Below are 14,935 nucleotides of genomic sequence, written 5' to 3' on the forward strand. Positions count from 1 at the left end.
AACCTTAATAATGCCACATGTATTAAAGGAACAGCATGCTGTTTGTACAAGGTAAAATGATGTCCAGCCTTGTTCTGCTGCTTGTGTCAGCAGAGGCATTGCTGTAGCTCTGTTAGGCCTGACTGTACTGAGAGAAACCTCTCTCTTTGTGGTAGTGGACTCACGACAGGATGTGATGTGGTTACTGTTCTCAGGGTTCTGCAGGTACAGCTGCCTTTTAATTAAACAATTTAACTCCACACTGTAACTTTTAACTCTTTTTATATTTTTACTTTATTTATTTCAATTAATTTCATTTGAATTATTTTTTATTTGAACATATTTTCAGATTTAATAATTTCAGGGATGTTCTATTTTAATGTTTCTGTTCTTTCCTCTGTCATGATGCTTTTGATGTCTTGTATGAAGCACTTTGAATCGCCTTGTTGAAATGTGCGACATACAAAAACTTGCCTTGCCTTGTTTTAGGACATGAGAAGACTCTTTCTTTATTCCTCTGCTCATTGCTTTTCCATTTTATTAGTCTCTCTCTTGTCTCTGCTCGAGTGACTTCTTAGTTATAATAACTTGTAGTAGCTCATGATGCTGCCTAATAAAGCCTGAATAATTAGCCTATTTCAGCTCTGAAAAGACGTTTTGTAAACACTGATGTAAGGCAACAGGCTTTCAGCCCCCCCCCCCCCCCCTTTTTTTCTGCTTGCTGCAGATTTTAAATTTCGAATGGTAAGCGGCAGAGAATTGCTTCGTCCTGTGCCAATCCAATCCTGCTTGGTTCCACTTCAGGAGGTTCAGAGGTAATTCTTCTGGAAAAAAAAAAAAAAAAAGATTGCCAGGATTCCTCCGGGCTCAGCAGTAATTCCTGATGGAGACATTTCTGTCAGGCTTCCTACCTCGTCTCTAGTGGGGAGTGAGGCAACGATGATGATTAATTTGAGATCCTAGCTTGGAATGTCGTTGTACAACAGAGTGGTCTAATAATGCCTCGCAGCCAGCCGGTGCATCCTTCACATGCTACCATATACTTTTAAATGTGAAGTGAAAATGTGCAGAATCCCAAACGGGGATCTTGTGAGCGTGCTCGGTAATCTGTGGATGAGGTCGAGGTTTTCTGAGCAGCTGGTGAATACCCTGGCCAGGAAGTCAGTCAGTCATAGCAAAGCTAAGCAGGAGCTACATGAATGTGGATTTGAACGGGGACCAAGAGAGTGACATTAAATGTAGAAATGTTAGAGATCACGTTCAGCTTGTTTATATCATTTGAAGATTTCTGAGATCAATTGCCGGTTGATTCTTGACTGTTGGTGCCAATATCATCGATACATTTTTATACCTAACATGTAGGAGCATTATTTCAGATAAAGCCTTTTCTTCATTTAAAGTCTTTATATGTGATTTTTCACACTTAAATGTATAAATCAAGTATCTCCTCTGAAAATAACTCTGTGAGTCATGACTGTCTACAATGGGTGTAACACCCGAGTCCCACTGTCTGTGATGTTTTCAGAGTTTTCAGAGTCCTATCTTCACTTTGTTTACATCGCCCGGACGGCCGGCTGACTCCTCCCCTCGAGTATAAAAGTTGTTTAATTGAGGGACTAGAGAAAAGAAGAATAACATACTGTACTCACTGCTTAACTGTGTTTCTAGATCACGCTCATTTCAGGTAAATTTACATGCAGTGTGAAGATACGAGCAGAATAAAGATCGCTAGCATTAGCATGCTAACACAACAATGCAGCGCGAGTTGTTTTGGTTTCATGCTGGTGCTCAAGGGTGACATCTGCTGGATCAAAAAATCACATATAAAGACTTTAACTAAAAAAAATGACATTGGAAAAAAATAATAGGCTGACCCAAGCAGTTTAAAAAATGCCTGAAAGATTCAGCAGCTCTCCAAATTTCCCTCCAATATTAAATTGATTAAATAGGAAGTAGGTGAGAGAATGAATACTATTTAAAAGTATAAGAAATTATTCTACAAACTAGTGTATAAAGACTTATATATAATATAATTGCTTTGCTTTAATACAGTTTATAGCTTCTGTACAGTTTATGTTAATTTACTACAACTTTTTCTTTTTCTTTTTTATTTGTACTTTTCTTCTCTTTTTTTCTTATAATTCTATTTCATGTATAATTCAAACTTTTTTGTAGAAGCTGACTCAGGGAGAAACGCCCAAAAATTCCAATGTACCTGTACTGTCCTGTACCTGTGCAAATGGCAATTAGCATCTATTCTATTCTATTCTATTTTATACTTCTATACTTAAATGCACATTTGTTACTAAAGTCTGCAAATTAAGATTAAATACATTTTTTGTTTTTATTTTTTGTCCAAATTTAGATATGAAAGGGTCCCGTGTATTAATCCGCGGTTGTGTGCGTTCACAAATCACCTGATATGTCGTTTTGACAGATCTGACACACATCAGCTCTCTGATCCAAAAATAGCACGTTCCACTCAAAATGGCAAAATGGCACTCTGCAGTTTGTGGGTCTGCTGCTGAGATCAATTAAGGGAATTTGTTTTCCCAATATGGGCTCAGCCAACAAACAGCTCTTGGCTCTCTGTCAGCATGTCAACACTAGAAAGTGCCTCCAATCAAATGCTTATTGTTCAGGGTGAGGAGGATCGCTGTTGCTGATAGCGATTGGTGTGCGCTGGATCTGTCAGTTCCAGTCAAATCTTTCATTTTTGACTCCAGCTGTGGGCTGTTTGTTTGAGTGCACGCGAACACTCTGGTGATTTGTGGTTGGTTAAGACACATCTTCAATATCTCTTAATGATCTCAGTTGTGATGTTGCCTGAGTTATGTCTTTGAATGTTGAATGTAAGCTGCAGCTGGTTTAATGGAATGAAAAACTGAACTAATCCTCCCCCCCCCCCCTCCTCGAGCTTATTTCTTTTTTTGGGGGGCCCTGGTCGCAGTCACACCTGATGTACCTGCAGCTAATCCTATCCCAAAAACCTGATGTCCCTGTAACTGAATCCTGTCATAGCACTCAGCTCCTTCCTGACATCTCAGTCACACTTCTCCATCCTCTCCTCTCCTCTCCTCCTGCCCTTGTTTGACTTTTCTTCCTCTTCTTTTCTTTCCAGCAGACTGACAGACTCTTGGCCCATTTTTAGTTTTGTCTTGTATCTTACTCTAATTATATACCCAAAGCCCTGCGTTACAATCCATCGCCCTCCCCTTCACCCTTGCCTCTCCTCCTGTTCTGCACCGTGTCTCACACTCCTGATACTAACCGACATCCCATCCTCTCTGCTTTGATTCTCCTGACGTTCTCTCCTCCTTTTCTCTTCCCAGCATGCGTCTTTTTCTTTCTCTTTGTCACCTGCTTTACCCGCCCACATACCACTATCTTCTCCTGCCCTGCTGCCACCAGAAATAAACCCAGCTACAGGTCGTCTGTCACAAAACAGAAATTGCATTGTGTACCTGTCAGCGGCGCTCACATTTCCCTGCACCCCAGAGGAATGACTTGTCTTCTTCTTTCTCCTTCCTTCTTCCCTTTCTGATTCTTCACAGAGAGCAAGCTGCGCGTGCAAAAGACCAACCAATCCCTGTCGTACCTGGAGGACAGTCGAGTGAGGATCAACTGCTCCATCGCCTCCCAGACCAGCCAGGACTCCCAGCATGCCGTGCTGTGGTACGTCAGGCGGGCGACGGGGTCGGAGGCCGACGAGCTCCTGCTGAGGATCGAGAGATCGGGCGCGTTCGAGTACGGCGCCTACGCGGACGAGGAGAGGCTTCGGCGCAGAGTGCAGGCGGAGAGGTTGTCGCCCCGGCTCTACGTGCTGACGCTGAACCGGGCGGAGAACAGCGACTCGGGGACGTACTACTGCCTGGTGGAGGAGTGGCTGAGCGACCCAGACGGAGCCTGGTATCGACTCTCCAGGGAGTCCTCGGGGTTCACGCAGGTGCTGGTCAGACAGCCAGGTGAGGGGAAGGTCAAAGCTGCTACACACCAGTTAAACATGCTTGACCCCACCCCTGATCCAAACAGCACATCCTCCCACTCTCACATAGTCTGCTAAAGGCTTCGAGGCTGTCTCGCCCCCCGTGACCATACACCTGCACACCCGAGCAGAATCTAGGTGGCAAAAAATAAATAGTGTTGCCAGCTGTCATATGCAACGCCAGAAGGTAGAGTCTGGCCCAGATGGAGGATCTAATCCTCTTGTCCATTACTCAAAAACTTCCAAAGCGCTCAAAAGCACAATGTTCCTCCTGTCACCCAAAACCCTGACATCACCACCTCAGGACTGTTTCCTTAAATACCCTTCATCTCACAGCTCTTCTCTTCTCCTTCACTGAGCTGCTTCAAGCTCCGATTTTATAATAAAACTTCAAACCTCCCAATGCCAAATAAATAATGACAAACCCATCCCTCCTTGACATTCATTTTTTGCACAAGTCAATAGAGAACAAACCATGTGACGTGGTTTTGTAGACCAACCCTGAAGTAGCATCACCACGGGGTCTAACCAGAATCCTCCTCTGGGATGTTTTCATTGGATTTTGGATCATTACAGAAAATAATCTCTGTGTCAAACACACGTTTCTGAAGCGTAGGCGTTTTGTTCAGCAGGATAACCTTCACAGATGAACGCCATTTTTATGATGTTTGAAGCGTTAATGCGGCCGACAGAAGTAAAAAGCTAACGTTATGCTACAAGCTAGCTACACCACGGTGGGATGATTGTGACGTCACTAGCGTTACGCTTCAGACGATCTCCGATAAACTAATCCACGTAGCTTCATAAATAGTTTACTAACATAATATTCACCTGAACCTAAAGATTAAACCTACAGGAGACATCTCCGACTAGTGAGAGAGTTCCCGTCCTCTGTGTCCGGCGTGATGACGTTTAATGTCCCCGACGACCGCTGTAGTCTCATTTAGCCGCTTGTTAGCAACCGCCTTTTTAAAGACGAGTAAAAACTTCAAACTTCACAAGTGGAGGTATTACCTAACGTAGTTTATGTGGTCTAACAAAACACCAACATCTCTTCAGCTTGTGTTAACCACAGACCTTATTTCAGGAGTCTAACCACAAACACATTCAACATCCCCGTTGACTTTTAGACGTTAGACCCCATGGCGCTCAAATGCTAACTCACTTCCTGGTTTTAGGACTCGTTCCTGTGGCGCTCTCTCTACACACAAGCGAGCTAAAGGTGACTTCTTTGAGTTGTGTGTGAGAGAAGTTGTGTTCTCTTTATAATGCAAGGTGAATCCCCTGACATGGCGCCCGTCCAACTTAAACGTGAGGATCAAACTTTGTGCTCATCAGCCAGAAGGGGCAAACAAAACGCTACAAATGTACACAGTGATACCAACACTGCTCGATCGATTCATTGAGCCATCAAACTGCTTATGATCAGTGAATTGTCCTCATTGTATTTGACTTTTAATTCTTTAGTTTCAACTTTGAATCCAAAAGTGAACACATCCCTCCTGGGTTATATACATATTATAATGCTTTCCTTTTAATGATACATAAACATGCACATATGATGAATAGGATATGCTGTACAAACACCATGGATATTCATAAAGTGCTTAAAAAATGCATCCATCGGGAAGTCATCCAGAAACGTTCCCCGTCAGGAGAAAAAGATGAGTAGAGACGTGTGCCAGCACTCGCCTTTTTCCCCCGCCGCCTTTTTCTGCTTCTCATTTTCACTTTAACAAGAAGACGGATCCAAACTGAGTGTGAGAGGAACACAAGCAGGCCAGCTTTTTTTTGTTGTCTTTAGCCATAGCAGAACTGGGTCATTGTACCAAACCCTGCAGGACTGTAGCATGCCCAGACAGACACACTGGCCTCAGGGTGGGATCTAGCCTTACTGGGAAGCTGACAGACTGGTGATAGCTGTGGGCTGTGCTGTGGGAGATATTTATTTTTGCCCTTTGTTTGCATATTTGGAAAAGTTTGTTGTTACTGTTTAAAAAATCATTTGTAATTTGAAGGTCTAATACGGGCCTGAGCTAACATTTATTTTGATTATTTAATAATGTGGATACTCATTTTGTGCACAGAATGTCAGAAAAGAGTGGAAATTGCCCGCCCACTTTCCCCAAAGGCCAGACTGACATCTTTGATTTGCTTGTTTTTGTCTGATCAACAGATCAGAACACAAAGATTATTTTAATACCAGACAAAGAAAATCAGAAAATCACATTTGAAAGGCTTCAACCAGAAAATGGTTTAGCAATTTGTATTTCAAAAAATCAAAGAATCAATTAAAATTTATGCTGAATCCTTTTGAGCAATTAAGCGATTGACTATTTTCAGCTTGAGTACAAATAGATTCTCAAACAGCGGTGTTAAATGTTAATTTAAGGGGGGAAAAAAAGATCTGATTTGTGCTCTTTAAGCCTCGAGACATTAATTTTTATACATATTTTTTTAATTGTTATTGTTGTGCATTAGTCTCTCAATGATTTTATAAACTACTTTTTTTCGTGCTTTTCTGCACTCTTGTAAAGCACTTTGAACTGCAGTTTAATTTGTCTGAAAGGTGCTTTATAAATAAAGTTTGATTGATTGATACCTTCATTTTCATAACTTATTAATGTTTCTCTTCCTCATCTCATCGGTCTTTATCTCTGCAGAGGTTCGACTGCAGGTGGAAGAACTGGAGGCAAATGTGACCGTGGAAGAGTCCAGCTCCATCCGGCTGGGCTGCAGCATTCCTTCTCAGTCGTCCCGGGACTCCCGCTTCTCTGTGTCCTGGTACGTGGAGCGCTCCGATGACGACGATGACGAGGACGACGTGGACCAGCCGAGCGATGAAGAAAGAGGGCGAGAGTGCGTCTTCTCCATCGGACATGACGCAGTGTTCGGCAATGGGAACTGCAGCCCCAGGGAGGAGGCGGGGCCAAATTCTCGGCTGCAGTTTGAGAGGATGACCTCGGACCAGTACAGCCTGACCATTCAGGGGGCGCGGCCGACAGACGCCGGTCGCTACTACTGCCATGTGGAGGAGTGGCTGCTTAACCCCCGCAACGCATGGTACCGCCTGGCCACCAACAACTCCGGGTTCACCATCGTAAATGTACTGCAACAAGGTGAGTCCTTAATGAGGTCCGCTTTCATCGACGGCCGTCCTCTAATATCAAACCGCCAACACCAGAGAGGCTCATAAACGTTAGCACAAGATGAATTAAACTGCTGCTACTGACCATCCTTAAGTTCCCTCTGTGGTTCAGTACTGATCATGTAATAATGTTTCTGGTCAATTAAAGACCTCTCGTGGACTCTCTTTATGTCGTCCCTGCTCTGGATGATGTGGCCTTCCCCTCTCGCTGCTCTAATTTTGAAGAGAGGAATAAGCCTTGTAAAAATCAGACTGACAGAGAGCTACTGGCTGATTAGCCTTGAAGCTAAGTGATGAATGTGTAAACAGTAGAACTTGACGGGTACATCGGCCTTTCACAGATATATCAGCATGGGTTTTATAATATGAGCTGATAGAAAACTTTTTCTGTATAATATCTAATCAATAAATCATGTATGATAAAAATGATATTAGAATGTAATACCAAGTGTCACTGTCTGCAGCATGTTGCAGGATAGCACTAGGATTGGTTGACAGTGTATACATGAGTGCTGTGCGATTTTTTTAATTATTATTATTTTTTAATCATGATTAATCACTGAATTTCAATAGTTAATTGCGATAAATCACATTTTTAATCTTATGAAATGCCAATATTTTGCATTTCAAAATAGTTTTTGTTGTGCTTCCTTTATTTTGTGTTTTGTTCTCTTTAAAGCTATAAGGGTACTTTAGCCTTTGTGTCTCAATAACAGAGTGAAAAATGTAATTGAGGAATTGATAGAGAGATATCATCATCTTCTTCTTCTTCACTTCCGGTTTTGATACAAACCTGCTTTTATTTTGAAATAAAATAAGGAACTTCTGATCAAAAATCTGAAAATAAGGACACAGTTAAAAACAGGGAAACATTTGGGGAGCCCGAGGTGATGTCATGTGCTCCATGTACGGAGGCTGTCGTCCTCGCCGCAGTGGCTGTGGATTTGAATTCAACCTCAGCCCTTTGCTGCACATCATCCCCCGCTCTCTACTCCCAGCGTTTCCTGTCTCTCTTCAGCTGTCCTATCACATAATGGCAAAAATGGCCCAAAAAAAATATGTGCATGTTACTTTTGACTTGTCAACTGAGCTGTCTGGGAGATGTTTTTAAGTGAAATGATCACTGCAGCTGTAGGAAGGCGCTGACTACAGTGTGTCGTAAGGGACAAAATAGCATAGGATTAATGCAATTTTTTAAATTTTTACATTGACCCTGATTTCATCTTGAAAAGTGTAAAAAAAAAAAAAAAGAATCTGTAATACACAGCTCCTTGTATGAGAGATTATTCTAAATACCTTGAGATAGTCATATGGGTGCAAAATCAGTGCACTATCTATCCATGTAGAAAAGATCTAGTTTCATTCCAGCTCAAAACATCACTAAATCAGCTGGAAGATCTGTTAATGTTTGACTTTTCTGTTTGTTTTCTCTCCAGTCAGGCTGGTTTCTGTATCGACCCTAAAAATCCCGTATCAGTCAGACTCTTGTAACAGCTGAACTTGGATCTTAAGCTCTCAAATAGATTTGTTCACCAGTGTCAACAACTGAATGAATACCAATTATAGGAGTCAGTAGTTTCTCTGACTTTATCAATGAACCCTGTTTATACAAAAAAAGGTTTCTGGCATACCTGAAAAAACTCTGACACTGATTTTTATCTTTTGTCTCTCTGATGAACGCTAAACAGTCACAGAGTGTCAGACCTGTCGCGGTGAAATGACTCTAAACCAACCGTCACTGTGAATACACATATGTGTATATATATATTATTTAATTTAAATGATCAATACACACACACTTATTTATGTAAATACTGTAATCGACATCTTAATTGACCCATCTGTCACGTCACTGCAGTTTACTTATCATGTTACTTCAGCAGTGTGTGTGTGTGTGTGTGTGTGTGTGTGTGTGTGTGTGTGTGTGTGTGTGTGTGTGTGTGTGTGTGTGTGTGTGTGTGTGTGTGTGTGTGTGTGTGTGTGTGTGTGTGTGTGTGTGTGTGTGTGTGTGTGTGTGTGTGTGTGTAAGCACACCTGGACAATAAATCTGATTCTGATTCTGATCTTTCCTCCGTCCACAGTGTCCACTCTCAAGTCGGTCGTCTGCTCCACCGACGCCCTCTTCTACTTCGTCTTCTTCTACCCCTTCCCCATCTTCGGCGCCCTCCTCATCGCCCTGCTGTTCGTGCGCTACAAGAGCCGCAGCAACAGCAAGAGTCAAGAGGGCAAGAACGGCGCCCCCCTCCTGTGGATTAAAGAACCTCACCTCAGTTACTCCCCCACCTGTCTGGACCCTCCCGCGCTCAGCCTGCACCCCGGGTCCGTCGACTAAAAAGCCGGGGCCCGCCTATTGCCTTGCGTACGTCGCAGATGCAAACACAATGCCAGGGAGCGGATGTGGACTCCACCTTCAGACTTCAAACTGTCATTCACTGCTGTGTTAGTCGATCAGTTTAAAAAATCCTACCCTGGTGGCTGATTGTTTATGTTAATAACTGTGTGTGTGTGTGTGTGTGTGTGTGTGTGTGTGTGTGTGTGTGTGTGTGTGTGTGTGTGTGTGTGTGTGTGTGTGTGTGTGTGTGTGTGTGTGTGTGTGTGTGTGTGTGTGTGTGTGTGTGTGTGTGTGTGTGTGTGTGTGTGTGTGTGTGTGTGTGTGTGTGTGTGTGTGTCAGGGTATGGATGAGTGTGTGTTTGAACTAGATCTTGTGCGCCATGTTAACAAGGTTAATTGTGCGAGTACATCTTGAGGGGGGGGGGCGGGATATTATCATGAGCCTCTCTCTCTTTTGTTTTCTGTTGAACTCTTAGCTGCATTTGTTTTTTTTTATTACTCTGAATATTTGTCTATTTTTCAAAGAGATACAAAAAAAAACTGCGCACATGAGATCATCGGCCGATGCGGGAAAACAACATTTAAGAGAAGGAACTCTATAATCGACTCCGGCGTCTGAGTGGAAGCCCAAAAAAAAAAACTCTCCGCACTGATCCAAGAGCAGCCACAGCCTGGCCCCACTATGTTGGTTGCCATGGTGATTCTCTTGCGCCCACTGACTCGGTAGCTGGTTGCTTTGGTTGCCAGCCTGCATAGAGACAAAGGCAAGGACACACAAGTCTGTGTCCTAAAGTGAGGGTGTGTGTGTGTGTGTGTGTGTGTGTGTGTGTGTGTGTGTGTGTGTGTGTGTGTGTGTGTGTGTGTGTGTGTGTGTGTGTGTGTGTGTGTGTGTGTGTGTGTGTGTGTGTGTGTGTGTGTGTGTGTGTGTGTGTGTGTGTGTGTGTGTGTGTGTGTGTGTGTGTCTGTGTGTGTCTGTGTGTGTGTGTGTGTGTGTGTGTGTGTTGGCCCACCTGCCTCCACAATGAATTTGCCTTGGCAGACAGAAACAGGTCCTCGTGTGCCACTTAAACACTGCCAGACACTCTGGCCTTAGCGAGAGACCGTTCCGCCCCTCCTCTTCGACCCTCCTCGTTTCTGAAAAGGAGACAAGCGAGGAGAGGAAGAGGGGGAAGAAACGTCCCCGATGATGGAGGATAAATGAACAGTGCTCTCCTGCCGAAGTTACTCGTACTTTCACATGAGGGAATTTTCCTTTTTCTTTTCTTTTTTCCGGTGCCAAGATTTTTTCCACACTGTTCTCTGCAGCTACTGTTTGAAGTGTTTGAAGAGACGAGGGAAGCTGATTGGTTCGGAGGCAGATTGTAAATATGTCTGCTTACCTCCTGCTGTGGTTTTTATCGGCCTTTTGGGCCGAGAGGGCAATTTCACATGCAGTCATGTTGAATCAGTCGGATTGCCCTGCTTAAATAACGCAGTGGGGGGTTGTTGACTGAAATTAAATTCTTGCACATATCTTTAAGTTTGCCCAGTATGACCACTCCGTCCTGTCTTTAGACGATATCAGAGATGCACATTAGTTTAAAGAAAGACATTTTATTTGTTAAAGGCCCCCACTGAGGATCATAAGTGTGTAGATGTGCTTCAGAAATGTAACCTGCACATTTTTAAGAAAACCAGATTTAATGAGTGTGGGCATATGTTTTTGACTTTTGTCTTTATTTTAAAGATTTTTCTATTTATTGTTTTATACTACTTTGCATAGCTTTGTAAGATTTTTTCTTTTGCTTTGAAAATTCTCTAAGAAGAAGTGTTGCTGCTTGTGTTGCCAGGCAACTGCACCCGAGCAAGATTATGTCAATATCCTGTGTGTTGGCAATGTGGTAGATGTAGAAATGCTAGATTTGTCCTGCGCGTTGCAGCCTGTAGCATTTCATCACCAGATTGGTCGGTGTCAAAACACTGTTTTCTCTTCACCTATAAAAGACTGTGGCTTTACTTGTACAATAGTTGAACAGACGAGTCACAAAAAATCAATTCACTTAATGCTTTTTTCTGCTTAAGTCGCTTTTATTTATGGAAATTTGATGTAACACCTAAAGTAGGATGTTTGCTCAAAGCGGGCCCGAGGCTGAACTGTTAGAAACATCTTTGTTGTCATGGATTCTGGCTGAAGGCCTCGTCCTCCGCCCCCCCCCTGACGCATGGCAGACGGGTTGAACATGTGTATCACCAGAGGTGTGACATCATCGACCTGACCTGGGGCCTAACCCTTTCACTGCCAAGACTGAACATGAGAACTCTTGAAAAAACTCGACATCGTTGTCTCAATCGTGTCAACATGTATATTGCATGACAATACCGCAGGAGGACTTTTGATGTTTTGTAAAAACTTTGAACTCTTTGAGCATTGTGTTTGTGTGACAGAGCAGTGCCCAAAAACACACACATGACTTCCTGAGCCAAGAGTCAAAACAAAACCCCCCCACCACCCACACCCCCCTATTTCCATCAACAATATTTAACTAACACCACCAGACCCTCTGTGAGCCTGTGAAGTAATCTATTTCAAGAATGGGTGTTGTGGAGATTGTGTTTGATATTAATGCTCATATATGTCTTTTTAAATGTTTTGCTTTTATGCAACACTTCATTAAACAGATTTATGTCAAAAAGACAAACATACGTACCTGATGCTGACACAAGATTTGATGAGATTTTGACTTCTTTCGCTGTTTTTTTTTTCTGGTTCATTTCATGTTCACCACACTCTTCTAGTTTGGAGTAAGGAAGGTGCTGTGAAGTCCCACCGGACGACTCGTTATAAAAAAAAAAGTGTTTTCACATGAGTTATATGAAATGGAAAATGTTCTTATGCAGAGACTTTTGGTACTGTTGTGTAATACAAATACTGAATATTGCAAGCTAACGAGGAGTGAATTATGTAACATGGCAATAATCACTGTCTTAGTCTTAGAAATAATCTGTGTGAGAGAAACTGCTCGTACAATTGGAAAATGTTTTTATCCATAGAACTACCTGTAAGTAAAAAAAATAGCTTTTCATGCAGGTACATGCTACAACTAGCAAATAGCACGTGTGAGGTATGATATGAGAAAGATTACATAATTGTGAAGCGTGTGAATGAAATTAATTTGTAGATGATGTGTGATCTCACACAGCGATGGCAGCCATGTTGAGACCTTGTGGGGATGAAATGTTGCCTCATTATATTGCAATATTCAGTGTTTGCACTGCCTTCCCTTTCCCATTATAAACAGTCTTTAGCCTGCTGTTGCTATTTGGTGTGATGCTAGTGCAAGTCAGAGGTGTTTATACATCAAAACTGCAGGAAGAAAAAACCCTTCTGTGTGTTTTTAGGCTGGAGTAACACAAAGAATAATTGATGGAGCTGTCTGAAAGATGTTACATGATTCATAAGTAATGCTTCTAAATATTTTTCACTAACAATTCAACGGACGAATATCGTCATGCCTAGCTCATTATAATTTTTTTCATAAGCGAGAAAGCCTGCAGGAGTTTGTTTGGTGCTTCTATTGCCTTTTTCTTCAGTCTTGAACATTCCCAGGGCTGCAGGTTGTGAAGACGGTGCCACTGAACAGCTGCTCCTGCTTCAGCCTCGGTGTGTTAAATCGCTTTATCTTGGTTTTAATTCCTGTAAAAAATGCATTTCATCTCTCCAGACTCGAGCCAGGAAGTGCAGGCCATTGCCGTGGTGTGGTTGACGTCGCAGCTCTGCCGTCATCATCGGAGCTGTATGGTCAAACATCGATGATGTTTGGGTTTTTCTTTTGTTGAAATAATGATATTTTTACCAAACCCTGGCTGCCTCCCAAGATTCCTCCAGACGCTCTGACAGTATTGTAGCTGGTTTTTTGAGGGCTGCATGTTTTGGGCTGTGTGCTGGCACCAGATTTAGGTGTAAAATAGTTTGTGGTGATATTTTCAGTTCAGCCAGTGACGCTTTATTTTCAGTGATGTATTTTTATATGACCATGTTTTTGTTTTGTTTTACTTAATTTAACTTTCCTTTGTTACTTTATGAAATAGTTGCCCATCGTGACCGTTAAAAAGGCACTTTGCTATTGTCAGTTTACTGCAATAAACTACTTTCAGTGCATCTTCCTCTTCTACTTTCAAACACATGCATTTTGTAGTTTTTCTAAATTATATTTTTGAGGCTCCTCAAAACAATTTGATTTACAAAAAATACTGCATGCAACCTTCTCAACCATCGTGTTCTGCTTTAACCCCGAGGTTAATGCCCTGCAGGCAGCGTCTCATGTCTGCATGAGAGTTTGACCTCTTGAGACCCTCAGCCAGCAACCAGACAGTTTATTTACTCTGAATGTTCTGTTTTTCTGTTTGAGAGTGAGAGGGAGAGAGTGAGAGAGAGAGACAGTGAGACAGACAGAGAGAGAGAGAGATGGATTGGTTCAGTTTGTCAGAGGATAAATGATGCTTTGAGGACTGCTGCAGGTTAACCAGGCACTTTTTTTTGACAACCTCAGCAAATCACATCTCACCATTCATAACTCATCCATTGCAGATGGACTTCCTCACTCTTCCACCACCTCTTCCCCCCCCCACACACACACACACACACTCTCACACACACACACACACACACACACAGTAAACTGACTTCAGTCCACACCTTACATAAACTTATTCCTGACTTCTTCTCCCATGAATTCATATTAACTCATATTAACTCACACACACCCAATGAGACCGAGAACAAACACCGCCACCCCGTTCCAGAAATCACGGTGACACAAAGCCGCACTCACTGCAAGAAACCTCAGTTTGGTGTTTCTTGTGGAGTCACTTGTTCGTTTCCCTCGGTTCTGTGATGCACGCTGGCTCTTTTGCAAGAAGGGCTTTTGGTCGACTCTTGACGAAACAATCCGCCTCGACTGAAAGAGCCCCCACACTCAAAGATCTATTGATGCTGCTGGAAGCGCCGATAGCAGGCACGCTGATATCGCTGATGTTATTGTCAGCCGGCTCCGTCACAACTTCACAGGATGCAAAAAAAAAAAACCCACTGAATCCTCCCGCCTTTGAGCGTTATATATTCCTGTCCCACTTTCTCCATTATTATTTTTTTCTTGTTCTCTGTTTTCCATTTTCTCCAGCGCACACCCATATGAGAAAAGATCTACTTTGCATAAAAGTAAGCAAAGCTCACAAATCCATAGTCCTCAACTATCGCAGAGGATTCAGACACCAGAGGGCACACATGGGCAGACAGTACTTAACGATCCAGAGCAGCGGGGTAGCATTCAGGCAAAATAGATTATGATTGATGTCTAGCGAGAGAAGGGGCGATGAAGAGAATGTAAAGACAGGGAGGTTTGGAACGCATGATAACAAGGACCGAGATAAATCCATAAAGATTAGTGTGGCTCAGGAGCATACAGGTGTGAATATCAGGAGGGGAAGATTGTGTTATTATACAAAACATGTG

At 42.7% G+C, this 14,935-nt stretch overlaps 1 protein-coding gene across 1 annotated transcript in view; it reads left to right on the plus strand.

Moving 5' to 3' along the window:
• Nucleotides 1–13,582, plus strand: part of igsf3 (immunoglobulin superfamily, member 3) — a 97,555-nt gene extending 83,973 nt beyond the window's left edge. Inside the window, exons 7-9 of the mRNA XM_061053034.1 lie at nt 3,534–3,944; nt 6,628–7,083; nt 9,194–13,582. Coding sequence (XP_060909017.1) covers nt 3,534–3,944; nt 6,628–7,083; nt 9,194–9,444 — 1,118 coding nt within the window. The 3' untranslated portion in view covers nt 9,445–13,582. The remainder of the gene's footprint in view (nt 1–3,533; nt 3,945–6,627; nt 7,084–9,193) is intronic.
• The last annotated feature ends 1,353 nt before the right edge of the window (nt 13,583–14,935 follow it).

The sequence above is a fragment of the Labrus mixtus genome, chromosome 13 (genome assembly GCF_963584025.1).
Source record: "Labrus mixtus chromosome 13, fLabMix1.1, whole genome shotgun sequence".
Lineage (NCBI taxonomy): Eukaryota > Metazoa > Chordata > Actinopteri > Labriformes > Labridae > Labrus > Labrus mixtus.